This window comes from Loxodonta africana, chromosome 1 (assembly GCF_030014295.1).
Source record: "Loxodonta africana isolate mLoxAfr1 chromosome 1, mLoxAfr1.hap2, whole genome shotgun sequence".
Lineage (NCBI taxonomy): Eukaryota > Metazoa > Chordata > Mammalia > Proboscidea > Elephantidae > Loxodonta > Loxodonta africana.
Genome location: NC_087342.1, coordinates 99394829 through 99422717, shown reverse-complemented (window position 1 = coordinate 99422717; position 27889 = coordinate 99394829). Strand labels below are relative to the sequence as shown.

Here is a 27889-nt window from a genome sequence, read left to right as displayed (position 1 = left end):
ATAATTTATTTACCCATTCGTCCGTTGATGGGCACCTTGGTTGCTTCCATCTTTTTGCTATTGTAAACAGTGCTGCTATAAACACAGGTGTGCATGCATCTGTTCATGTAAAGGCTCTTATTTCCCTAGGATATATTCCAAGGAGTGAGATTGCTGGGTGGGTATGGTAGTTATATTTCTAGCTTTTTAAGGAAGCGCCAAATCGATTTCCAAAGTGGTTGTACCATTTGACATTCCCGCCAGCTGTGTAGAAGTGTTCCAATCTCTCCACAGCCTCTCCAACATTTATTATTTTGTGTTGTTATGATTAATGCCAGCCTTGCTGGAGTGAGATGAAATCTCATTGTAGTTTTCATCTGCATTTCTCTAATGGCTAATGATCGAGAACATTTCCTCATATATCTGTTAGCTACCTGAATGTCTTCTTTAGTGAAGCGTCTATTCATATCTTTTGCCCATTTTTTAATTGGGTTATTTGTCTTTTTGCAGTATCGTGTAGATTTTAGAAATCAGGCACTGATCAGAAATGTCATAGCTAAAAACTTTTTCCCAGTCTGTAGGTAGCCTTTTTACTCTTTTGGTGAAGTCTTTGGATGAGCACAGGTGTTTGATTTTTAGGGGCTCCCACTTATCTAGTTTTTCTTCTACATTCTTTACAATGTTTTGTATGCTGTTTATGCCATGTATTAGGGCTCCTAAAGTTGTCCCCATTTTTTCTTCCATGATCTTTATTGTTTTAGATTTTATATTTAGGTCTTTGATCCATTTTGAGTTAGTTTTTGTGCATGGAGTGAGGTATGGGTCTTGTTTCATTTTTTTGCAGATGGATATCCAGTTATGCCAGAACCATTTGTTAAAAAGACTGTCTTTTCCCTGTTTAACTGTTTTGGGGCCTTTGTCAAATATCAACTGCTCATATGTGGATGGATTTATGTCTGGATTCTCAATTCTGTTCCATTGGTCCATGTATCTGTTGTTGTACCAGTACCAGGCTGTTTTGACTACTGTGGTGGTATAATAGGTTCTAAAATCAGGTAAAGTAAGGCCTCCCATTCACTTTTGCTAGTTTATTTTAGTCATGGTCTTCCTCTCACCACATCTCACAGCCAACCAGAAGCCCTGTGAAAAAATGGGCTGGGAAGTTCCACCTTGCTTCAAGCAAACGTACCTATACATCACAGCTTTTATAAAATTACCACTGAAAATCTGCACAAAAAGAATAAAATCATGCATCCCTGAGATGTGAACAGTGAGCTACCACCTGCGGGGACAGCTAAAGGACCAAACAGAACAAAGCAAAAACAGCTCTCAAACCTCTAAAACATTAAATCCCTGAAGTATCACCCTGTGGAGAAAAGGTCACTTACCCCATCAGCCATCAGGAAGTGTACCCCTTTGCGATCTGTGTTATCCAGGACAAAATTCCGAAAAGCAGTGATGTTCTCTGGGCGGGTGATGTCTCCATCTCCATCAATCCCACCCTCGCCTGGCAGGACACAAGATTCAGAGTGAGCTCATCTGCCCTGTGCATCCCAGAAGCTGGGATGTGAGCTCTCTGGGACAGTGTACGTGGGTACCAGGAGGCTGTTGAGCCCCAGGAGAAAGGCTCCCGTGAGGAGCTCCTCAGCACAGCATCCATTCCATAGGGCTGCCTTGCAGTGAAGATCAAGAGGCCAGAAAAGGGCCCTGCTGCTATAAACCGGAGTCCAAAAGGAGCTGACCAGCCAAGAGTTATCAACTGAAACAGAGGGCCCTCCTCTCCAAGACCGCAGCTGTGTTTAAAGCACCTACATCTAGGAACCAATATCCACTTTTTCAATATGCTCTAACTCCTCCTCCTAAACAAGGATTGTTAAGAAAGGACGTAGGATTTGCTGCCAAAACATGAGAATCTAGACAGAGCGAGAGGACTGCTGTGGGGCTGCTGGGCTGTCTATTAGACACAGGGCTCAAAGACGGGCGTGGGGTTTGTATTGTTAATAACCCTGCCGGTTCCTGGCAGTTTCATTATCTCCTGTTCCATAAAAGAAGAGTGCTCCCGAAAGGAGGAATTAATATGGCTTTGATGAGATTTTGCCAAATGGAGCACTTAACCTGTATCCTATAGGCTTGGGGTAAAAAGGGACAGTCTAGAGGAAACCAAGACCCTTAGGACAGGGATAGCAACCCCCAAGCTAAGACACTTAGGAAAGAAAACATGGCATGTGGACAACAGTGGCTTCTGCCCTGAAGTCCCCACAGATGGGCAGTCCCTCCCACCCTGGGACCCTCCTTGACGTCCCTACCATAGTATGGTTCGAAGAGCTCACTGGAGGCTGAGTAGAAGTCCTCCAGCTTGAAGTCGTTAGGGCCTTTCAGAGTCATTCCAAAGCCCTTGGCGTGCCACTTCTTCCTCCATAGCACATACTCTGAGAAGCCACCCGGGCCTGCACAGACGTCAGCAAAGTACAGGAGTTCAGCTTCCCGGTCCTTCACCAGTGGCTTCTGCAGAGGCAGGTGGAGGACAGGGGAGGAAGGAAAAAAGATGGCTCAACGGAGAACAGGAAGAAGAATGCAGAAAGAGGAAGCAGAAGACTCAGCTCCCCCCAGGGCTACAACATCCAGGAACTGTATCCTCTGTGATCATATCCATGTGCATTTTTTATTTTTCAGTATTTTTCTCACCATATCCTACCTTACAAGAGTCCTACTGAGTAGAATAGATGCTGTATCCCTGCATTACAGACAGGAAAAGAGAGGAACTGAGGCAGAGTGGCCTTGTTTACAGTCAGTCTGCAGCAAAGCTAAAACTAGAATCCATTTTGCCTGCCCTCTAGTCTCAGGTCTGCCTGCCCAACCCAAGTCTTGGGGGGTTCTAACATCACCCCCTCCCGGCAACAAAGGCTTGCCTTTCCAGGCCATACCCTCTGCTTTTCCTTTCCTTCTTTTTTTCCCCCCAGTAAACTTTTTACTTTAGAATCATTAGATTTATAGAAGAGTTGCAAAGACAGCACAGAAAGTTCTTGTATCTCCTTTACCCAGTTTCCCCTAGAGTCAACATGTTACAGCACCATTGTACATTTGTTAAAACTAAAGAGACCACCATGGGTACATTAATTAAACTCCACACTTTATTCAGATTACACTAGTTTTTCCACTAACGTCTTTTTCCTGTCCAAGGCTATTCCAATCCAAGATACCACACTGCATTTAATCTCTCTTCTTAACTGCACTCCCTTCCTTCTTCTCCTGCCTTTGCCCCATGCTAGCCAGGGGCACCTGGAGCAGCGTAGAGCTGGGGACTGACAAGGCAGGGAGGGAAGGAGACACTGCGCTACAGCAGCAGCAGTTTCCATGCAACCAACCTTCAAAGCCCTCACCTACCTCAGGAATGACAATAGTCATTTGAATTTTTATCTGATCATATTTTTTAGTCAATTGAGTAGCTTCACCTCAACCTAAAATTTATGCTGAACCCAACACTGGCCCAGACTATTTTTACACTTCTTTTTTACGTGAATGCTAGGGATGCTCTTGCCCACACCTGGGCCCTAGACAGTGAATTCCACTTGCCCTGGCTCTCCACAGCAGAGAGGACGTGCCATCAGCACTGGGGATATGAGGGCGAGCTCTGGGGAGTGATTCCAGAGGACTAGGGTTGGCCTGTGACCCCGATGAACATGTAGCAGGAAGGGGCTTAGGAACCTCAGCCTTCCCTCGCTACAGGTTTGGCATGACTGAATGCTTGTCCAGAGTTCTGTAACTGCCAGATACAGACCAGAACACTTTAGGGGAGACAGCTATAAAAGAGAGACAGAAATACAAATGTTCAGGATCCAGTCCCTTTCCAGGTGACAATGGGCCTCTGATGATAGCTATCTAGCTCTATCAAGACACTTATAAAGTCTCTGAAGAAAGTAACTTTAGCTAAAAATAAACATCATCCTCTGACAAGCCCACCCTGGGCCCAATGCATGCTGGGATGTATCAGCTCTTTTCCTTTCTCCCCAATCCACCACATTTTGTTTCTGAGCTGTCAACTATTCATATTTTTGGACTATATTTACTAGCACACACACACAAAGATCTAATGGCATTTCCCAAGAACATTGTTAACACTTTCCCGATAGCACAGTGGTAATGAGGCTGGGGTCACAAGCTGAAGCCCAGCACACACCTGACAGAAGGAACAACGTTCCTCAATACTGGCTGCTGCCCTGGCCCCCAGCTTCAGCCTCTCTGGTGTGAGTCACTGGACCAAAGGAAGACTGGGAGAGTGAAGACCAAAGGAAGGGAAAAATAATGAAGGCATCTCACTTCCAAAAAAAAAAAAGGCATAAATATCTCATTCTGTGATTTCAACACATGTGGCCCTCACAGGCCATGGTCAAGTCCTTCATAGAAAGAACAGCTGGGGTCCTCAGCTCTGCCACTTACTGGCTGTACAGTTAAGAGCAAGCACAGAATTTAAGTCTTTACATTCGAGGTTCCTTAACTGTAAATTGGGATTAGTGTAGCTACAGTATTTCTCGAGACTTAAAGGATTAAGTATCATATGTCAAAGGCCTTTATAAACTAAAGTACGAAACTGTAAGGTAACATATTCAGCTAGATCAACTTCCTCGAAGTCAAAACTTTTACCTTTTCCATCTTTTTCCACACTCAGCAGGAACTTTGTAAACGTTGTCTACTTTCCTGAGATATGACTGAAACTTAAGCTCTACATTTAGCTTCTGTCCTCTGTTATGTTGTAGAGACTGTTTTCTCACCTCAACAATACCCCCAGGCACACAAATCCTTCACGTAGCATTATGGTTTATAACATGTGTCTATATACCCAAAGAACTTAAAAAACTTAAATGCCCTTCCTTCCCTTCTGTCTCTTTCAATTCTTATTTACAGTTTGTCTTTTCCTACCCTAGTCCCTTTTGTCACTTTACCACAACCTGTAGCCCCAGAAACTCATTCAAAAACCTCAGAGTTCCCCTTCCCACCTCCCAGCCTCTCCACACTCCTCAGCTTCAAGTTCTTCATGCTCTTATTTTATAATTTGCCTCACTCAGGAGGTACACTAAGACCCCAGGAAACCTGGGTGTGTGCCTGGGCCTTCAGCAACTCCCACCTCCACTGGGGACTATTCTGGAGTGTCTTTCTGCTCGAATGAAATACACACCAAGCCTGCTGGGCTTGGCTGTCACTCTTGTCCTCAGAGGAAAACAAAGATAAAAAGAGAAGAGAACACTGGGGGCTCAAGAGAAATCACTTTTTATAGTAGAGTGCAGGGAAACGTCTCTGAAAGGGCAATTCTCCATGGCCACTACCAATCAATTCAGGTCAAGAAGCTGCCTGGAGTGTTACAAATGCCGGCTGCTTTTTCCTGTGTAACTAACATCTCCACCCTCGAACTGAATGGTACAACCCTGGTGCCTACTTCATTTTCCTGACAGCAAAAGACAATAACCAGATAGCAGCTGCTGGAGGCGTTTACATTCAAAAGCCCAAAATGACACTGTGACTTCCCATCAGCTTGACAGAGCTCCTCTGCCAGGCAGGGGTTTAAAGGAAATCATTTGGCACTCAGAAAATTAAATCAACATTATATCAACCTAATTTTCTTAAAATGCTAATTCCAAGAGCCCTTTTGTGCTGCCTGCCGGTACTGGAAAATGGGGAGGGGAGACCAGAAGAGAGGAATGACTCAAGGCTGGAGAGGTCTGCAATGCCAGTTTGGCCAGCTTGGAGGAAGCGGTGAGGTGGATGGGAACTGAGACATCACAGAGCTTGGAAAATACGTTTCTTCGCAAGTAGATAATAAGGGCCTAGATGAAGACGAGTAAAGCAGAAACAGGTTTGGGTACACCTGGCTCCTGGCCCCTTCATTGTCAAAGAGAACTAACTTTCTAGGACTGAGTAAAAATGCTTTAGAACCCTGAAGGGAATTCTAGAATGAAATTTCCTTTTTTCTTTCATTACAGAGGGACTGTGTCCAGAGAAACGAGATGTAGCAGGGTAGAAAATCATTTTACTCTACCACTTCAGAAGAAAGGCCAGGGCCTGATAATTACAGTCCCACATGAAGATTGTTCAGAGGCAGAAAGGGAAGGCGGCCTCATCTGAAATCACAGATCTTAGAGCTGGAACAGATCTTAAGAGCCTTTTGGCCCCACCCCAGCCCTCTGGCAGCTTGTTGTTGTTAGGTGCCACCAAGTTGGTTCTGATTCACAGCAACCCTACAGGACAGAGGAGAACTGCCCCACAGGGTTTCTAAGCAGAAGCTGGTGGATTCAAACTACTGACCTTTTGATTAGCAGCCGAGCTCTTAACCACTGTGCCACCAGAGCTCCTCTGGCAGCTCACTAGGACTTATTTCAGAGATAAGGCAGCTAAGGCCCAAAGAGGGCATGCACTTATGTGGTGCCACCTGGGTCATAAGTGCTGGTCCATCCCACCCTCCTCCCCCAAACAACACAGTCTAGATTCGCAGGCAAGGTGCTGATTCTAAATAGACCATTGAAAGGACCTGAAACGCCCACATTTCACTCAACACTCAAACCATACTTGCCAGAGTACTCCCCTCTCACACCAGAAACAACTCAAATCAGATGGCATCACAAGTTTTGATCTGGAAAATAAGCTGACTGCAAGAACTGCACACTCACCCATATACTCTACCCTACCCAAAGAAGGCAAGCCAAAGCTCTCTAAAGAGCACAAAGAGGCTTTACAAACATCCCAATCTTACACCCTTCCCAGATCTCCAGTCCACCGGAATGTCCAGAACTTACGCACCATGGGGACAGGGATCATAGGGCTATCTCACTCAAAATTATATGCCGGGTGCCTACCAGCACTGTGCCTGGCACAAAATAGCGGCTGAAGAAATGTTTAAAGAATGGAGGAGGAGGGTCCAGGCCCTACAGATACCATAGTTGGTGATTCTGCCCAGGTGTGGTCCTTCTCCACTGCTGCAAGCAGCAGGATCTGCAGAGCTGGGGGCTGGGACTCTGGGTGTGAAGCCCTGGAGAAAACTGCTTGCTGGGGCACCCTTGGGGCCACAGGAGGTTATATGGGACATGATGAAGTTCAGAACAACGTATATCTCTATCATAGAGCAGGAACACTCTCCTAGCATTGAACAAATGGCAACTTCTGAGCCACTGAAGCCTAGGCCCACTTAGCACCATGAATTCAGAAGCAGAATCTTGTTCTCACCCCACAAGAGTCCCGTGGATTTGTAAACATGCGATCAAACACAAAATCCATGTTAGCCATCTTCATCGCTGCCCTGCAACAGAGCAAGACAGAAAGAAAAATGTGACTCTCAGTACCAGACATACAGAGAGCTGAGGCTCAAATGAAAAGAAGGAGTGGGGCATGTCAGAGGAATGAGGAAATGTTGGCAAACCTGTTTAGGAAGAAAACTCCTCGGATCATCTCGTAGGGATTGGCCCGGGTCCGGGCTCGTCGCATCTCTTCTCCATCCAGGACATCAAACACACTCTGCCCAGAGAAAATCAGACCCCCAAGTGAGTGCCACTCCAGTCCTTCCAGGATGGGACAAGGGACTTAAGAGCCTGAGGACCCAGCAGAACTAGATGGTGCCCGGCTACCACCACCGACTGCTCCGACAGGGATCACAACAGAGTCCCAGACGGAGCAGGAAAAAAATGTAGAACAAAATTGAAATTACTGGTCTGACAGAGACTGGAGGGACCCCTGAGACTATGACCTCCATTCGCCTTGCTAACTCAGGGATGAAACCTCTCCCAAAGCTCACTTTTCAGACTAAGGTTGTTGTTAGGTGCCGTCGAGACAGTTCCGACTCATAGCAACCATATAGGACATCGCAGAACTGCCCCATAGGGTTTCCAAGGAGCAGCTGGTAGATTTGAACTGCCGACCTTTTGGTTAGCAGCCGAGCTCTTAATCACTATGCCACCAGGGCTCCAGACAAAGATTAGACAGGCCTATAAAACAGTAACACATATGAGGAATGTGCTTCTTAGTTCAATCAAATACATGAGACCAAATGGGCAACTCCTGCCCAAAAGCAAGATGAGAAGGCAGGAAGGGACAGGAACTGGACAGGAAATGGACACAGGGAAACCAGGGTGGATAGGTGGGGACTGCTGTCACATGTGGGGACTGCAACCAATGTTACAAAATAATATGTGCGTAACTTTTTGAATGAGAAGCTAACGTGGGTTGTAAACGTTCACCTAAAAAGCACCATAAAATTTTTAAAAAAGGACCCTGAGGAGCCCAACTCATAGCTCCTAATTGTGTGTCTCGAGACACGCTACTCAAGCACTCTCTCAACTACCTCGCCAGTAAGATGGTAAAAGGGAAATATAAGCACGTGCGTGGCACACGGTAAGTGGTTAATTAGTGGCACCTGTTGTTATGCACAGAGCTGTCTCTTGGCATTGCTAATCCTCATAACAAATCTGTCTCTCACTCTACCCCGACAGCAGCCATCCACAGGGGGAGAGTTCTGATACCAAGGCTCACCCAACTGGGGCTCACTCAGAGACAGAAAACAAACCAAGACCAGGGCTTTCTGATAGCATCTACCACAGTCCCTGGCACACAGCAGGGATGCCTTCTCCCCTCAAGCTCCCTTCTCCCCTTCCTCTCTCAAAAAAGGAATCCTAACTTCACCTGAGTGCCAGTCACCTAAATGACACTGAACCCCTGCCGAACAGAAAATAACTGTGAGGCTGGACTGAGGCCCTCCTTCTTCTCTTGCCCATTTCCTCCTCAGAGTTTCCCTCCACGGATTCTTCCCCAGGCGATGGGCTTCCTGACCCATAATCAAGGAGACGCTAACAGTCACCACTGTAACTAGGAACTTCATACCCACTATTTCATCTAAGTCTCACAATAACCCTGGAAGGAATGCATTTTCTCCCACTTCACAGGGGAGGAAGCAAACTCAGAGAAGCCAAATCAACTGGCCCAAAGTCCCAGAGCACAAAAGCTGTGGAACTGGGATCTATCAGATGCTAAAACGGGGTTCCAAACCTATGCTCCTTCCACTGAGGGTCCCTCGAGATTACAGTGAACCAGCCCACTGGTATTGTAAGTGAATCCTTCCTGGCTACTGACCACAGGAGCAGCACGACATTATACGGCAGGGCAGTGACCCTGAAGAAGGACACCTTGGGTAAATAAAGAGGGTTCAGTGGTACCAAGCTACACATCCTATCTCCAGGAAAAACATTAAGTGAACTTCAGCCACCCCCACAACACACTCAAAAAGAAGACTAGAAAAGCCCAGCAAACCACCTCGCACAAGGTTTTCAAGTCCAGCTTTCAAGTTCAAGCACAGGCCTTACCTTACACTGCAACACGCTGTGAAGCAGCTCTTCCCCACAAAACTCTGTCTCATCTTCGATAACCATCTTTCTCTAAAGGGAGAAGGAAACAATAAATGACGATCGTGTGTGACTGCATTTGGGGGGGATGAATGCAGAAACTAGGGTTCTGAATGAATAGAGTAAGAAGGGGCTTGAGTCTCTGCCAAGGAACATCAATCCCTGAGGGGTGGAAAGAGAAAATCCTAAATCCCCCTGGCTATACTCCAGATGGCTCAGAGATGAAGCAGCCCCCTGGGAGCTCTGACTGGAGCACCATATGGATACAAGACTCACAAATGCTGAGGCTGGGAAAAGCAAGCAGGACGGAGACATTCAAGCTGTCTGCCCCTGGAGCATGCAAGCAGAAGGATGAGGACTGCCCCAGATGACAGAGCCTGTCCTTCAACCTGGAAGCATCTCGTTCTGTGATGAGTATGAATGCACAACACCAGGCACTAACCTGGCAGTGTCATAGAAAATAAAAACTTAAAAGGCCTCATGGGGACGTCAAGTGTAACCTGATGTCTGAATGAGGCTTCCTCTAAACCAGTGGTGCTCGATACTACGTGCTCTCAGGTCTTACATTCTTAAAAATCACTGAGGACCCCAAAGAGTTTTGTTTATGCGGGTTATATCTATCAATATCTATTTTTAGAAATTAAAATGGAGAGATTTAAGATATCAAGCCACTTTCAAAGAACAAGATGCTATATTAACATCAATAACATATTTTAGAAAATTACTGAGAAGAGTGGCACTGCTATCCATCTTTTTCAAATTTCTTTAATGTCTAGCTTAATAGAGCACAGCTAGATTTCTCCTCTCTGCTTCTGCATTCAATGGGTTGTGATAATGACACACCATAGCCTCTGGAAAACTCCACTGTAACTTGTGAGACTGAGAGTAAAAAAAAAAAAGGCAAACAACTTTTTAGTATCATTATGAAAATAGCTTTGACCTAGTGGACCGCTGAAAGGATCTTAGGGATCCCCAGGATCCCCACATACTTTGAGAACTATCCTCTAGACCATATTGATTTGGTTGCTATCTACTTTATTCTTAGGATTTTCCAGAAGGAGATTAAACAAATTCACTCTGTAACAGCTCGCTCATTATTTTCTGAGGACAGGGAAATTGTCTTTTCATCTACCTGGAACAGTGCCCAGCAGTGACCAGAATATACACAGATGCATAATCAACTACTTCCAAAAGCACCCAGGAGGAAGACAAACGATATACATTTTGTGCTGCCTTGCAAGTTAAACAACTAGAAAGAAAAAAAAAAATCTGTCACATCTCCCAAGGGTCTATTTGTAAAGCCCTTGATACACCCTCTTGACACAGCCGTATTCCAGCCGGAATGGTCAGGATCACATTTTTCTTAATCTGCAAGTAGACACACATACCAAAGAAGAGAAAGAGAAAAGCCAGGAGATAAATGCCAAGATTCAAAGTGCACCTTCCTGAAACCCTACCTTTCCCACAACCATCCAATCGCTCATTTCTTGAGTGTCAGGAATTTCAGTGGTACACTCTGGGAACCATGACACCTGCTCACAGGCACTGGGCTAAAAACAAAAGAGAGGCAAGTAAGATAGGTTTAAGACAGACCCTCAGGACTGTGCCCCTACTCGCCAGGGCTCCCCAAAACAATCAAGAGGGGTTCAGTGGCAATAAGTCTTCCCTCTTGATGCCTTTCAAAGTGTTATTCACAAAGTTACCCAGAGACTGCTGACTCGTGAATAGGGTTCCTCCCCATTCACTCCAAGGCTGAGCAGAAATTGGCATCTCTGATAGCTGCTTCCCCTTAATTTCTCAATTACTTTCCTCATCAGGCTATCACAGTGGTTCTCAAGCCGGCTGTACATTAGGACCATCTGCAGTCCTTTAGAAAAGTAGTGATGCCTGGGACCCACCCCCAGAGTATATGATTCTCAATATGAGGTGGGGACTGAGCACAGTCCTTTTCAAAAGTCCACAGATGACTCCAATGTGCCATTAGGGATAAGAAGCACTGGGCTAAGAGAAACGCGGATTATAAAAGCTAAACAGGTGACTAACCTGCATGGCAGCTTCACACACAGCCTCCCAAGCAAGTGTGGAAAAGAGATTCACCATTGCAAATTGAAGCAATGCGATTAAAGGTAATATTACATGCTCTGAAAGGCATAAAATGGCATCACAATGCGAGGTCTTGAGAGTAAGCCAACCACCATCAACTGAGAAAAAGTTTAAAAGAAAAATTACAGAAGCCTTTTGTGGGTGAATCTGGCAGTGAATCATGGCTTCTCCCCCGGTCAAATCCACCACCTTTAAGCATGAACGGTTGTGAATTATAAACTCTAAGAAAGAAGCTCATGTCTACTTTCAGATGTCCCTCTGAAAAGAAAAAGCAGAATCAGTCTCCCCATGGAAACACGGACATTAAGGCCACCTGCAAGGCGGACTTTGTCCGAAGGGTCAAACCTTCCACTGCGCATTCTCCCTGAGGTGTCTCTGAAAGTTGGATATTCACTTCAGGCCACCCAGACTCATCTACCTTAAAGCAGCAGCTACCAATTATCACCCAGGCCAAACTCTCAATCAAAAGATAGGGCATCTTTCGCTAGAGAAAAACGGAATCATGGTAAATGGTAGTGAGGACAGCCAGAGTCCACAAGGAATTTCAACAGTTTGTCTCCATTAAAATCAGAGATTTTATAGGCAAATTTCAGTTTCCACATTTAGCAAAGTTAGTTCTAAGTTAGTTCCGTTGAAAAGGACTGGGATTCTTTACTTATTTTCACACAAACGAGGTCACAGAAATCACCGTGGATTTCTGAGATGAAAGCCTACATCTAGCAACCAAGTGCACATATTTACCCTATTCTTCACTGTTTCATGTGCTATTCTGCTAGTGTCATCTCTTCACAAGGCAACACAGCAGGACCACCCCAGAAGCCATTAGGCCTGGCTCGTCAGTATATGACTCTGAAGGCTTATTAGCTTTTCATCATGTGCAGGTTCGCTGGAGTTCTTTCCTGAACTGCAACATCAGGAAGACAAATAAAACATCAACTTTCCAGAGTTCAGAGCCACATGTGAAGCTCAACTACAGCAACTACGTAGAAGGCTAAACATCTGTGTTCTATTCCCTCTAGTCTTGGCTCTGTAATGGTAATATTTTGCTATTACATACGGTCTTCAGAAGGCACCCAATCCACCTCTCACACTGTGGGAGAATGGGTCCTCATTCAGCCCATTTGAATACCTTCAGTAGGGAGAGCACACTACCTTGTAAGGTATCTTAGTCCGCCGGTAGAGAGCTGGATTTATTTATTAAAGTTCTTGGTGGGGCCAAACTCTGCCTCCCAGCATCTTATACCCACTGGTCTTAGACAGCCCTCTAAAGCTACAGGAAACAAACCCACATTCTACCACACCTGACCCCAGTCTCCTCGTTTCCATTCTGGACATACCCAGTACCTTCCACGTAAGAAATCAGTTCCGATTTCTTTTAGCCACCCTAACCATATTGCCTCTGGAGCTTTCCGGTTTGTTAATACTGTATCTTAAACCCACGCATCCAAAAACACAAGAGCCTTTCCTGCTCCCCCTCCCCACACCAGTTACCTCTGGTTCATCTCGCCAGTCCACGTTCAGTTCTTGGTCAAAGCCCCGCAGTGTCAGACCCAAGCCTCTTCGACCTTTTTGATTAGAGGCCTCAACAATGTCCTTGCGACCCTGGCTGTGTTTACCTAATCCTTCACCTTCCTTGAAGCCCATCTTGGCCTGACAAAGAGAAGTAATGGACCACAGTTAATTCAATTCAACAGACATTTATGTAGCCTCTATCATGCGTCAGTCATTGCACTAAACCCTGAGAATATAGGTTCAGTAAAGCCTAAAATTTGCCTTCTAGTCTAATGAAAAAAAGAGACTTAAAAAAATAACTGCAATATAACTGTAGGCCCAGTGGCTGTCTATTTTGGAGGGGAAAGTCTAGGGCAACCAGAAGTTGGATAAATGAGAAAAAGGACCTCATAGCTGTAATTAAAAGCATCAGAAGTACTTAATAAATCTCATTGGACATTTGCACAACTACCCTTCCAGCTAATTTGTCTGATTAAGTGAGAGGTAGATCTAGAGTACAGAGTTTACAAAGAGAACATAATTTAAAATGAACTGCTTCAAGCAACTTCTAACCTACCCTCAGCCAGTCATGCAGCCTTACTAGGCAAGGACAATGAGGGCCTGTAGGAGCCCACTTAATCAAGAGATTAACTGAAAACTCGTTTCATGTAAAACTGAGGTATGGAAGGTACTATAAGATCCTGGGACAGAAATACTTATTAAATGTCACAGTTGTTTATAAGCTTACACTAAACTCTAGAGCCACTGGGCTCAGTTGCATACCTCAAAATCTGGGGCCCAAATCCCAAACCCTACAGACCTTTGCCTAATAAAAGAACTCTAACCCTAAGATCTAATTCCCCATGGAGAGTCTATATTCCCTTTGGAAGGCCATTACCAGCTCAAGAGCCAGCTGGGCTTCCTACAGGAGCCACAAATCTTTCCCCCAGGTCCAAGAGGCTGACTGAATCACAATCCTCCCATCTTCCACTTCCTCAAAGCTTGTGGCCCCAAACCAGAATCTTAACTATGACTTCAGAATTGCCAATTCTCATTCCTAAATGAATTTGAGAGAAAACAGAGGCACCAACCATAACATTCCTGATGATAGATGGAAGGCTAACTTGCAGGTCTTCCTATTCGCCTCCTTCTTGTGGTGTATCAACGGGGTGTGGAAGTTGGGAAAGAGAAATGTGCACTTCTTTTGGGAAGGGAAGACTGTGCCATTATCATTTATTTTAGGCACCTGGGAGTGAGTAAGTTAGTAATTTCTTCTGAGATTACTCACTAGAGTAAAAACTCACAGGCCTCTTTATCCATCTGCACACATGCATATGTAGGGAAGTATGTTCATATGTGCTCATAAGAACTCATTACTAAGGGGAGCAAAAAGTGATCCAGCTCCGGACAACACATGAGAAGCAGGCCTCAGCGGCCATTTCCCATGGATGATTCAAACGTGACAGATATTTCTATTGAGAAGAGGGCTTTCTCTATTGAATTTCGGTAGCTGCAACACAGAGAAAACACTCATGCCCTGGCTTTTCTTCTTTTCATCCCTTCTCTCACTCTGCTGGTCGTGCTTTAGACACCCAACCCGAAGACTGACATACCATAAGCTTCTGGGAGACACTGTTATACATGGAATAACGAGAGGAAGTTCCCTCCACGAGTGAGTCTGCTTTGAATGCATGGTCGAAAGAGTCAGAGCTGCGTTGTTTCCCCTCAGTTTCACTGTCAGAACCACTTAGGCTTGTAGTAGATGCTGGGGGAAGAAAGGAAAATATTCAGGTGCGTTTACGGCACAAAACAGCCTCTAGAACTCCAAGTTTCGTCATTCAACAAGTGTCCACATATAAAGTTTATTAAATGATCCAGCATCAAAGCCACTCTCTACCTCTTCCTAGCTGTATCATCTTGGGTAAGTCACTCTTGCTCTTAATGGTACACGATGCATAAAGGGAGCTCAAAAATACCACTTTTCTTTCCTCATCCCCTCAGTTTCCTCTCCTCTAAAACTGGGATGGTAATACCTACCACACAAGGTTGTTTGAGAATTAAATAAAATAATGTATTTGAAAGTACAATGTCAAATATGAAGCATATTTATTGAAGATATGATTGTTGTTTCTGCTGCTGCTGCTTGTTACTCGAATCTCAATTTCCGAACACTGATGCCTGTTTCCATTTTCAACTAATCCCTTCATTAGAATAACATTTTCTGATTGTTCTATCTCCTAACTCCTTTTCATAGTCCTTCAAATTTATAGGTAAGAGGATTGAGTTTACCAAAGAGCTAGCTCATAGGGAGAGAAGTAGGAGAAGAAGAAGGGGGAAAAGGGAGAAGGAAAAAAAGAGGAGGAAACAATAAGAAAAAAAAAGAGGAGGTAAGCAGCATCAACTGAGGCAGAGAAGAGAGAAACTGCAGCTAAAAGCTCCAGGAGGGAGCTGGCAGCCTGAGGGAGCTAGGCCATCACCTTCATGTCAACAGCCTTGTTGCCAAAGTCTCAAAAAAAAAAGAAAAGACCATTCTTAGCTGCTGGAAGTGGTGGGCTACTTGTGTTAGAGCTGGAATGATCCCCCATCTGGGTAGTCACTGTGACTGGCTCTTTTCCTCTCCTATGTGGGTACATGAATCTGTTAGCTTGAAAGTTCTTTCAACCCAATGTAATTTTATTCCAGTAGCTTCTCAGGAAAACTCACCCAAAATTTGAAATAGACTGTATCTAAAAAATTTGTTGTTACCTGTCTGAAGGCAAGATGAGAAAACAGAGGGGGACAGAAGCTGGTTGAATGGGCATGGGAAATACGGGGTAGAGAGAAAAGTGTGCTGTTACATTGTAGGGAGAGTAACTAGGGTCACATAACAATGTGTGTGTGAGTTTTTGTATGAGAAACTGACTTGAATTGTAAACTTTCATTAAAAGCACAATAAAAAAAAATTTGGTTGTGAGTTAACATATTCCCACCGAAAACAGTATATATCACAAGAGAGGAGGAATGCACAACAGGAAACATGGGTGGTGGTGCCTGACTCCAAAGTTTGAGAAGCTGTACAGTACCCAACAGATACATACATCTCATTAATAAGCAACTGCGGTTATTTAAAGAAAAAAAAATTTTTTTTCTTTCAATTTATGTGTAAATTCTTTCAAATGTCTATTACTTGTTAGTATATAAATGCTTATTGTTTAGACCTAATGACTTAATATACTGAACTATTAGGTATTTCTTTTGGCCTACGGAAACTAAGGAAAAAGTTACAGCGAAAATACGGATGCTGAGAGCCAAGAAAGTTTGGAAACCTCCACTCTGTGCACTGAAATGGACAGATGACCAGGACACACAGTCCAGTGAATAACATATGACCCAGACTATATGCATGAGCACAGATTCCAAACTCTTGTGCATGACCCAAACCCAAACCAAACCCACTGCCATCAAGTCAATACCAACTCATAGTGACCCTATAGGACAGAGTAGGAAACAGAGTTCTACTGGCCCATAGGGTTTCCAAGGCTGTAAATCTTCACGGAAGCAGACTGCCACATCTTTCTCCTGTGGAGTGGCTGGTGGGTTTGAATTGTCAACCTTTCAATTAGCAGTCAAATGTTTTAACCACTGCGTCATTTTTATTTCTTTTAATAGCACAAAGAACTTTTTGAAAGAAAGATATACATGGTCAATAAAAGTGATTATCCACATACGCTGGGGCTGGGACATGGAACAAGTGAAAGAAAACTAAGTGACATTTGATTTACATTTTTATATCACTAGAGTTTACACTGATTTTTTTTTTTTAATTTTTTGATGTATGAACTAAGTTAGTGCCATTAGAATCTTAAATAATTTTTTAAAAACTGACTTGGCAAAGTGGCACAATTGGTTTAAAGAGATGCTGAGTTAAAGCATGACTGCTCGTGGGGGATTGACAGAAGGGGCAGAGGGCAGCAGTGTAAAAAAGTCTCTATATACCCAAGACAGTCACCATTCAGACATTCACAATGTGAGGATTACATCGTAATTCGTCTATCTGCACTTACCTACCCATTACCCTACCAGAACACAAACTGACCTAGGGCTGACGTTCTTCAAGAGCAAAGAGGCTTCCCCAGCACCGCAGGCCTAACTAATTAATCCATATCTTTAGGAGCCCTACACTCCTTACCTGGCTGACAAGTCCTTCAATTCTCTACAGTGTCCATGCAATTAATGCTTCACACAATTATTACAAAAAGTTCAGAACTCTAAAAGCTTAAGGATGAGGATGGAATATTTATATCCTAACTGGGACCTCCTCAGGCTATGATTTAGCGCCTCAAGTAAGCTGAAATAGGACATTTATCAGGATCCAGGACGCTGGTATTGTTTAACAGATCAGACAACCTTGGTTCAGGACCTGTTCTGTAAAAGGTCAATGCTATGTAAATGAATGGGGTGCTTACTAAAAGTAACAATCCCAGCCTCAGGAAGCCTAAAATTCTAATAGATAAATATACATTTTTTAAAAGGACATAACATTTTATAAAAGAAAGAAAAGGCAGGTAAACGTGTGTAATAACATTTGAATAAACTTAATACAAAAAGTCTGCCTCCTAAGCAGTTAGCAAAGAGGAATTTCGGTTGAGATTGTTCCTCTATGAGAAGCACCAAGACTGCCCCTTCCCGTTAAGGTGGCTGTCCAATGCCATTAATAAGAAGCTGACTCACTTATGTGGACCAACGCAGCACACCAGCCACAGAGTGCCACACAGAAGGAGAGACACTAGAACATTAACCACAAGTAACCATGGAAACTGAGATGTGAGACGATGTGTATTTTTTTTATCTTATGCACTTTTCTGCATTTTCTCAATCTGTGGAGAATAAGAATATATTAGTCTGAAAATTAGGGAAAAATAAAGTACCACACCAAGCCTTCGGAGGAGTCAGGCTCTTTTCTAGGGAAATCTTCAGAGGGCAGCAGGTCTGAGGACAAAGGGCCCCCTGAGTGGCTCAAGACTATCCCTGGGCCTCTCATTTCATCTCCCATGCGGAGGAAAGATGGGCTCTGCAACAGAGTGCCCACACACTAAAGAACAGCACTTCTAAAGGTATAGATTCTCTTCACTTTATTTCTAAGTCTTCAACCTGTGCTGCCTGTGATGGAAAGAAGTGGTACCAGGAACGTGGGCAGTTCCCTGAGCGCAGCTCTTAAGTTTCCTTCTGTGCAGCCCAGGGAGCCAGGGTTCCTACAACGTTAAATCTAATCAGTTCTTACTCCTTTCAACTAGCTATCTGGGGACTCACGGGGTCTATCTATGCAAAGGTTAGACAAGCCTGGTTTCCTTCTCAAAGGAGAGTGTGCTCCAGCTCCAGGGCATTACCAGGCGGTTAGACTTCCTTGAAGGCCCATCAATGGGCACTAGACTGGTTTGATTCTCATTCCTGGGTAGGGTTCCTGCTATTCACAGATCTCAGAGATCTTTTGTTTTGTCTTCGTAACATTTTCTGTCAAATATGACAAAGACAATGAAATTTGAGTGGAAGGTTCATTAGGCAAATCAGTGGTGATTCTGGTGCAAAATCCTAGGGTTCTCGATACCTGGCACAAAGATCTTTCCACTCCATTCCTCCTCCCAGGGTGTCACCTACTAAACAGCTCCCCTTTCCAAGTTCAGAGAGGGAGGTTGATGGGGGCTAAAATATCATTCTCCTAGCCATTTCTTTATCAGGTTAAGAAGTGTGCTGGATAAGCAGATAAGTCTTATTTCTCCCTTTTATTTCACGTGGTGTTCAAAACCAATTCTTAGACTGACATGATTTAAGACAACATTCCCTGGATTAGTCCTGCCACAGACACAACTCATTCTTAGCCCTGGGCCCTTGGGGCTACTCTTTACAGATGAATAGGAGGCAACTGTCATGGCCGCAGCAGGAACTAAAGAGAAGATTTAGCCTCCCAAGACTAAAAAGAATTTAGCAAATATTGAGCAGACGATTTTATAATGAGAATATAAATTAACAGGAGTAATAAGGTCAATCTATTAAAATCATTAACTTCATTAAGAACTTGCCAAGCCTGGGTGGCATTCCCATTTACCTCCCCAGGAGCTCCCCTTCTTAAACCTACCAGTGAGCTCAAAACATTATTTAGAGTTTTCATTTAGTTTCTTCTCTACCTGATAGAAATCATAATTCTTAAGTCATTTTAAAGAAGAAAGGTTAACTTTATAGAGGAACCAGAGGTCTTCCAGCTGCTGGCAAAATTTTTCACACAGCAAGAGAGCAGTAAGGCGAACGTGTCAAGATTAAAAACGACAGTCACAACACACAAGGAGGAGCAGCTCCAACCACTTACAGCCAAGGTGAGCAGCACACAGATAGAGAATAAATTATGGATTTTAATAAACACATCCTGCAAAACAATCGCTGTATAACACACTCATTTCTGTTCAAAGACTTAATTTCTCCTTCATGCCAGACAAATGGCAACTCGTTAGAGCAATTTAAACGGATACCGATAAAGGAAGTTTTTGATTAAGGTCATGAATCTGGGCTGACAGGAAAGCAATGGTGTCTCAGGGCAAATAGCCTACTCAGGCGAGAATCAAACCTGGTGGAAGGAAAGCATATTTACTCTGGTTTGGTGAAGGAAGCTGGCAACTTCCAAAGCAACTTGATGCATAAGGGCCAGAAGCCCACGCTGGCTCCACTTCTGAGGAGAGGAAGGAAAGATCCTTGGGGTCTAGGCAACAACCAAAAAGAACAAAATGATCTCATCTACCCCTCCTTACTTCGAAAGGTTGCTATTAGCAAATTTTCAAGAGTTTATGCTTGAAAATGCCTTCAAGCTCCTCTTAAAATACTCAAAAGAACACATGATGCAACACTGGACACGACAACCACATCCCTTTTCCCATTACTCTGGCCAGGTGTCCGTAATGCAGCTACCTTGCACATAATGTAAAATAAACAAGCTGGTTGAACAAAACAGATCTATTAATGAGTCATTACATTGATCTAGCAGAGGAAGCGATAACAAGGCCCAGGCAGACAGAAACAGTAACTACTAGTTTTTTGTTTTGTTTTTTCTAATTGTCCTCCCTAAAGAGCACTTTTCAGTCTTCTATTTGAACAGTATGTCCAGGTAGAAGTGGTTGGAGCAAAAGGAAATGCACTTACTTTAGCAATGACTTGATTAAGAAAAGCTGCATATACACCTCAGGGGACATGTAGTTTCTGGGCAAACAGCAAGCTATCGGGGCACACCGTCCAGGGGAGGTATAAGAGGAGCAAATACAGTACACAGATGATATAAATATTCAGTACTTAATGAAATGATATTCTATAGACTGGAGAAGGGATAGGCGAAATAAAAGATGTGAAACATTTTAAGTTTCTTGGAAAAGACACTATTGTTGCCTTCTACCAATTCCGTTCAGCAAATATTTACTTAGCATTTTATTCCAAGCCAGGCATGGGGTGGGGTGGCTGGGGGGGGGGGGTGCATAGAGAGCAGTCTTGCTGATAAAAGCCTCCAAACTATAACCCTCAGAGTTCTTGTGTCAATGTGGAGTGGCTCCTTCCTAAGACAAACTGACCCAGGGAAATTTAACAAAGTTGCTTTGCCTTTGCCTCCTACCTCATTTTCTGCAAATCAAAGGGACCAACTGGCCTTCTGCTGCACACACACAAGGGAGTGGCCACCTCTGGATTTCCATTCTGTGCACACAATAGCAACAGTCAGTCCTGGCTGAGTCATATGGTGCTACTCTCAGAAAGGTTAAAGCTATTTGGTAAAATTAAAGGGAATGTGGGGGAGGGAAACATTCTCAATTCGCAGTCACAGTTTTAAAAGCCTGAAATTTAAAGCAGACTGGTCCCCCTGAAGGATCCTTATACACCCTTACCTCCCTTCACCCAAGAGCTGTCCTCTCCTTACTTCAAGGAGATTTAACTGGAGAGCAAATGTCCACCAAGATCCACTTAGAACCAGATGCCTCCACCACCTGAATATTACTTATTCCCCTGACACGCCCTCCTTTCTTCTCCCTTGTAGGCTCTCTCTCCAATACCCCAGAGCCCTATCCAAGAGATGCTCTACCTTCACCAAGCTGCTCAGTTCCCAGGTGGTGAAAAAAAAAGAAAAGGAGGAAATATTCCCTTTCCTCAACAGGCCCTAGTACCAATGGGCCCAACGTGTTTTTGCTTTTCCACTTAGGAACCCCAATTACATATATCCTTTCTCTCCCATCCTGGAATCCACCTCGACAACTTTAAAGGCACACATATCTCCACACATAGGGCTATCAGAGAGTCTCTTATCCAGCCTGGATCACAGCCACACAAGATGCTTCATTACGTGTACTGCCTGTTAAGCTTCTTCTCTTTGGATCAGTTTCTCAGTAACAGCTGATGAGTAACTGCCCTTCAAGTAGCCTACACTTGTGAATAAACTGCATTTTTTACCAGCCTCAAAGGACGCTTCACACCCGCTCAGTCACCAATATGTTACCAAATTTCATTCCAGTTTACCAGTGCTCCAGCAGAGGATTCAAAACGTAAGGCTGCTGGCAAGTTAGGGTAAATGCAAATGCAACTACTTCTGACCGCTTGGTATTTAAGGCAAGCTCCTAGATGCTTCACAATTTCTCACAGGAAGCATCCGTGGAAGCTGTGGATGCCCATAACCCTAAAAAGTATGCTAAACAAAATGCTAGTTTCTATCAGATCAGTAAAATCCCTTGACCTTAATGCAAACAGTGAACACAGAGATTCTCCTATACAGTTGTCTGTTTCTGACTACTACTGCAGCCGAGTTAAGAAAACAGAATGCAAAAACCTGAGGGGAATTAGGCCGACGAAGGGACAGCAAAGGGTCCCTCACTGTGAAAGAGCCCCAGGATCATTAATAGCTATTAAAGGAACAGAGCACTCCACATTTCCCCACTACTTCCAACTGGTTTAAGACAGCAAAAGAGTGCCATCTATTGAAGGGTCAATTACAGAACTAAGGCACTTCTGGAAAAATTCCAATTTTTTATTTAAAACAAGTTCCCCACGCTTAGAGAATGGCAGAAGGGAAGAAAGTCTACAGCCAACATTTCTCTGTAGAATTTGCCTACTTTTCCTCAAGGGGCAGTGGGCTGTACACTGCCCAATTCAGGCATCACAGCTTCAAATAACCAACCAACGGCCTCAGACCACATGGGCAAGCATACCTTTTGCTGCATGATTGATGGAGGAGGGAGGTTCATCATCAGATGTGGAACTGAGGCTCAAGGCAAGCTCTGCAACCCTTTTCTTCTGCTTCTTGATGGGGGCAGTGCATTCTGGGTCAGCTCTCCTCTTCATTGTTACTGCAACCATAAATCCAGACATTTAGCTGCCCTTCAGTCACAGTCACTGGGATCTGAGCAGGGATTCCAAGTATAAATGGGATGGAATCTGGCAACTCCAAACACTTTCCAGTGCGAACACTTGAATAACCTCTTCCTCAGAATGAGGTTCAAAAAGGATGTTAGCCAGGCTCTGGTTTTCAAAGACGTTAGTTTTACTGGACAATGTGCTGCTCACAGACCCTGAGGCCCCTGGGTTGCTGTCAATATCAGATACCAAAAAGTCATAGATCAATTTCCACAAAGGAAAAAGGGGCCTTGGGTACTTGTTATTCTATGCTTTTGATCCAAAACTGGTCATAACAATGTACACTGGAAATGAATTATGAAACCTAATCAACAAAACCAACCAATACTTCCAAAGTAAAGAGATTCATCCAAATGGTTATTTCATCACCATTATTATTTTACCAAGAAAATTAAGAGATACGTGTTCAAAAATATTAAGGAATTGGGAAAGTTTATAACCAGAGTAAGGAGTACAAGCAGTGGTTGACTTAGGATTGAGGGAAGAGTGGGAAAGTTACTGGGTAGCCATATCACAGGACTGAAGTACATAACAATAATTTTAAGAACAGAAACCCACCTCCACAAAAAACAATGGGGAAGGTAGGCACCATGTCACCATCATCCATGTCCATGGGTTGATATAAGAGAGGCAAGCAGGAGAAGAAAGAGGATCGAATAACATGATTATAAGACCCTGAAATCTTAAGGAATGATCAACTTAAAGAGCATGCCAAGTGAAGTAGTGAATACAGTGTGGTTTATGGACATCTGATTGGTTGTACAACAAACAAACAAAAAAACCCACTGCCGTCAAGTCAATTCCAACTCACAGCGACCCTACAGGACAGAGTAGAACTGTCCCACAGGGTTTCGAAGGAGCTGGTGGATTCGAACTGCTGACCTTTCGGATAACAGCTGAGCTCTTCACCACTGTGCCACCAGGGCTCCAACTGGTTGAGAGAGGCCCCCAAAAAGAGAAAGGACTCAAACCGTAAGGACATACAGCTTGGGTAACCAGCTGGGCTACAATCCTTGGGGAAGAAGAACTACAGGGGCACAAGAGCAGGCTTACAACATAAGCCACAGCAGCCACAACAAAAAAGCAATAAAGTCCAAAGGTGCCACTAATCTCTCAACCTCGTGAAACCCTAGGTCACATGTTTTACTTCTCTCTAGCTCAAGGATGAAGCAGCCGATCCAATGCACAATCTCATCCCTCCTAAGGACGCAATCTCTTACTAGGTACAGGCAGGGACTGCTCTGGAGAAGCAGGAACTGGAGCAAAGGAAAAGCAAGACCAAGCTCAGCCACATTTCACTTCAAAGCAGTCTGAAATCCCTCAAACAAGGCCCACAATGTGAGCTGTGGGAAACTCCATCACAGAGCCAACAAGTAGCAAAAAACCCCCTTCTGAATCTTAAACGACTCTGGGGGAGATTGAAAGCACAGAAAACGCAATGCAGACTGTTTTGGGGTAGTCGAAAAAAAAAAGAGGAGGTATCTGTGTGAAAGGGAGCTGCTGATGCTTCTCTCTAAATCACATGACCTTATATTTGGGCCTTCCAAATCATCTAGTTCAACCCTCTCATTTTCTACTGGAAAAGAGGGTAAGGTCACATAGCTAGCCAGTGCTCAGCTCAAGTGACCTACACATACTACAAGAATGTGCGCTAGCAGGGAACTTGTAAGTAGAAGGCAGGTAGCTTGGTTCAACCTGCTGCCTCCCCCAAGGAGGGGGTGCAAACCCCTTCTAGTAGTCTCTCCCTGCGCCTCGGTTTCGCACTGCAACCTCCATTCACGGAGGGAAGAGATGAGAAGGGCTCCCTTCTCCCCAGGCCTTTTCATTTGAAGACAACGTGTGTGAATGCGTGCGCAGAGACATATGTCAGCGGCAGCTCCGGGTCCTGAGAGCTGGAGGAGTAGGGAGCAAGGGAGGAGCAGAGCGACAAGAGGCGAGGAGGCGGCGAGGGTAACCACCGCGGGTTGGGGGCCCAGGCGGCGGTGGAGGGGAGAAGAGGGATGCCGAGCCCGCGCTCCCGCCCGCTCGCTCCCCCCGGGCCGCGCGTCGGCACTCACGCTGAGGGAACAGAGCGAGCTGCCAGGGAGCGGAAAGGGGGATCAGGCCGCCGCCGCCGCCGCTGGGCCAGGCCCTGCAGCTGCCAGAGCCGCCGCCTCCTCCCTCAGTTTCGTTTTCCCACAAGCCAGCCCAGGATCGTCAGCCCCGCCGTCGCGCTCCGGTTCCGCCCTGCAGGCCGCGCGGCTTGATGACGTCACAGGGCACCCGCTCCCTCCCCTCCGCTGGGTCTTGGCCCCAGGAAAGGCGGGTCCATTAAGTCCACGAGGGAGTTCCACGGCGCCTGCGCGGAAGAGCCGATGGCAAGGATACAAAATAAAAAACCAAACCCAATGCTATCCAGTCGATTCCCACTCATAGCGACCCTATAGGACAGAGTAGAACTGCCCCATAGAAAACTGCCCCATAGAGTTCCCAAGGAGCGCCTGGAGGATTCGAACTGCGGACCTTTAGGGTTAGCAGCTATAGCACTTAACCACTACGCCACTAGGGTTTCCCAAGGGTACAAAAGCTAAAGCAATAGAGCCCTTTCTTTTCCGACTCCTGAGGATGAGGAACAGATATAAAAAATAAAAGGGCCAGATGCCTTCACATTTCCTCGTCTTAACCTCATTTTGACATTCATTCACAGAACAAGAACAAGTTCAGAGAGGCATACTGTAAACTGGCTGAGGGCAAAAGCCCAGTCGTCTTGTTCACTGCTCTACCCCCAACATCCAGCATATATAGTAGATCTCCAACAGATGTTGAACGAAGGAAGGGAGGGAGGGAGGAATGCTGGCTCCCCATCTAAAACCCCTCTTCCAGTTTTCAGACTAATACGTCCAAAATCTAGAGAGCCCTGGTGGCACAGTGGTTAAGCGCTTGGCTGCTAACCGAAAGGCTGGTGATTAGAACCCACCAGCTGCTCAGTGGGAGAAAGATGTGGCAGTCTACTTTCATAAAGATTTACAGCCTTGGAAACCCTATGAAGCAGTTCCACTCTGTCCTATAGCGTCGCTATGAGTCAGAATCAACTCCAGGGCAATGAGTTTATGTCCAGAGTCAGTTGAACATCCTCACTCAGTCACCTCCAACCCGGCACGTTCAAGATGAACTTTATCTTCTCCTATTAGTCTACTCCCTTTCCAGTGAATAGCATCAGTAGCATCACCACCCAAGCTGTTGGGCAAACCAGTAATCTGAGGAATCTCCATCTCCCTCATTCCCCAAACCCTCCAGTCTACCCATCACTGAGTTTACTTCCTGTGGTGGTTATGGTTATGCGTCAACATAGCTAGGGCATGATTCTCAGTGGTTTGGGAGATATTATGTAATCATCCTCCATTTTGTGATCTGATGTGAGCAACTGTAAAAATGGCCTGACAGGGGCATCCGACCTCCTCTAGCTTCACAAGGGGGAAAGAGAATCGAGATCAACAGCCTAAGGCTGATTCCTATGAGGCAGAGGTCAGACATACCTCCCCTCTCCAACCTTTTTACCAATTCTGACATCAGCTGTCCCTCCTGTGGCACCCTACTTCTCTGCTTGGTTTGCTAATTTGTTGCAATAGCCATACAGAACTCACAGACAATATTTACCATTATGGGGTTTACTAGGGAAGTAACGGGTTACAATTCAGGTTCAGGAACACTTGAGATACAGTTCTTCTATCAGGACAGCCTCTTCTCAGCCATGGCCGCAGGCACGCCTCTCTCTGACCCCTTGGCCTCTGCCCTGCTCAGGCAAGTGTTACAAAGTTCTTTTAGCTCTGCGGATAAGTGCTCAGAGGCATTCCACTCCACCAGGAAGCCTCTTGCACAAAAGTGCTCAGCTTTCTCATTCTGTGGACCAGGAAGCTCACTGCGCCATCTCCTCCTGGTTTCCTGGTTCTGCTGCCGCCATTTCTCTGCCACTGCTTCTCCCCATCTCTCCCTGTCTCCAGTGTTACCACTCTCTCTGTCTCTTGGATGTAGGAGGTTCTCAGCACACGGATCCCAGGTCCAAAGAACATGCTCCACTCCTGGCTGTTCTTTCTTAGTCATGGTGAGATCTTCCTTCCCGCCTTTGGAATGGCTCGTTTTAAGCCTAGTGGGATGGCAAAACTGACCAATCTCCTCATTAAGGTTCCATACATTTTGTTTGCATGGTCCTACCCCCACAAAGGAGCCCTGATGGCACAGTGGTTAAGAGCTCAGCCGCTAACCAAAAGGTCGACAGTTCAAATCCACCAGTTGCTCCTTGGAAACCCCATGGGGCAGTTTACTTTGTCCTATAGGGTCACTATGAGTCGGAATTGACATGACAGCAACCAGTTATAACCCCCACAAAAGTGCCATGCACCTTATTTACATTATTAGAAAGCTATCCAATCCCCTGGGTGGGCCACAAGCACCTCATTTGCATAGCTCCCCCCAGTAATTTGTTGGAAGTTACAAAGACAATGGCTAGAAGGGCCATATTAAGTATTTCATTGCACTGCAGCAGCCAATCAGTTGAAAGGGGAATTTCCTTGGGGGTGTGGCCTGCATCCAATATATATGGATGTTCTGGCAAAACTTGCTGTCTCATGATCCTGCAACTGACTCGTCATCCTCTGACCTCTGGTTCTTGGGACGTGAGCCAGCAGTCTACCATCTGACCTGCAGTTTTTGGGATTCACCAGCTCCTGCAGCCCCGTGAGCCCGCGGCTTGCAGTCTGACCTGCTGATTTGGGGTTTGGTTCGTAGGCCCCTGTGACCACGTGACTCAGGAGAAGCCTCCAGCCTGACACCTGACCCACAGATTTGGGACTTGCCAGCTTCCACAACGATGTGAGCCATTTCTTTGAAATAAATGTCTCCCTCTCTATAGGAAAACCTGGTGGTGTAGTGGTTAAAAGTTTGGCTGCTAACCAAAAGGTTGGCAGTTTGAATCCATCAGCAACTCCTTGGAAATCCTATGGGGCAGTTCTATTCTGTCCTATAGGGTGACTATGAGTCAGAATCGACACGACGGCAATGGGTGTGGTGTGTGTGTGTATCCATATAGATGGCAATGGGTGTATATATATATCGCTCCTTGGAAACTCTATGGGGCAGTTCTACTCTGTCCTATAGAGTCACTATGAGTTGGAATCAACTCGATGGCACTGTTTTATATATATATATATATATATATAGGCTTCATTGGTTTTGCCCCTCTAGAGAACCTAGCCTAAGACACCTCCTAAATGTCTCTCAAATCTGTCCATTCCTCTCCTTCCCCATTGCTACTACCCACATACTAACCCTCTCTAACCAGAATTTCTCCAATAATTTCCAAATAATTGCACCTCTCTCTAGTCTCAATCCCTCTAACCTGTTCTTCACACGACCAAAATTATCCTCTTAAAAATTAAACCCAATCCCATCACAACCCTGATTAAAATGGCCAATGGATTCCCACTGCTCTTAGGATGAAGCTAATGGCAATGGGGATGGAGAGAAATGGATAATTTGAGAGACATTTAGGAGGT

At 44.9% G+C, this 27889-nt stretch overlaps 1 protein-coding gene across 3 annotated transcripts in view; it reads right to left on the bottom strand.

The window, feature by feature from the left end:
* The window catches only part of CMTR1 (cap methyltransferase 1), a 50219-nt gene extending 25681 nt beyond the window's left edge, over nucleotides 1-24538 (bottom strand). Inside the window, exons 1-10 of one of the 3 annotated variants that reach the window (XM_064285417.1) lie at nucleotides 24416-24538; nucleotides 22154-22291; nucleotides 14564-14715; nucleotides 12951-13109; nucleotides 10814-10906; nucleotides 9318-9389; nucleotides 7385-7479; nucleotides 7192-7264; nucleotides 2286-2484; nucleotides 1368-1486 (exon numbers count right to left, since the gene is read on the bottom strand). In XM_064285417.1, the coding sequence (XP_064141487.1) occupies nucleotides 1368-1486; nucleotides 2286-2484; nucleotides 7192-7264; nucleotides 7385-7479; nucleotides 9318-9389; nucleotides 10814-10906; nucleotides 12951-13109; nucleotides 14564-14715; nucleotides 22154-22286 (1095 nt within the window). In that variant the 5' untranslated portion in view covers nucleotides 22287-22291; nucleotides 24416-24538. Of the gene's footprint in view, nucleotides 1-1367; nucleotides 1487-2285; nucleotides 2485-7191; nucleotides 7265-7384; nucleotides 7480-9317; nucleotides 9390-10813; nucleotides 10907-12950; nucleotides 13110-14563; nucleotides 14716-20574; nucleotides 20655-22153; nucleotides 22292-22916; nucleotides 24367-24415 lie in introns of those variants that run through there. The other 2 variants (XM_064285412.1, XM_064285413.1) reach the window with 2 other exon arrangements.
* Nucleotides 24539-27889: the final 3351 nt, after the last annotated feature.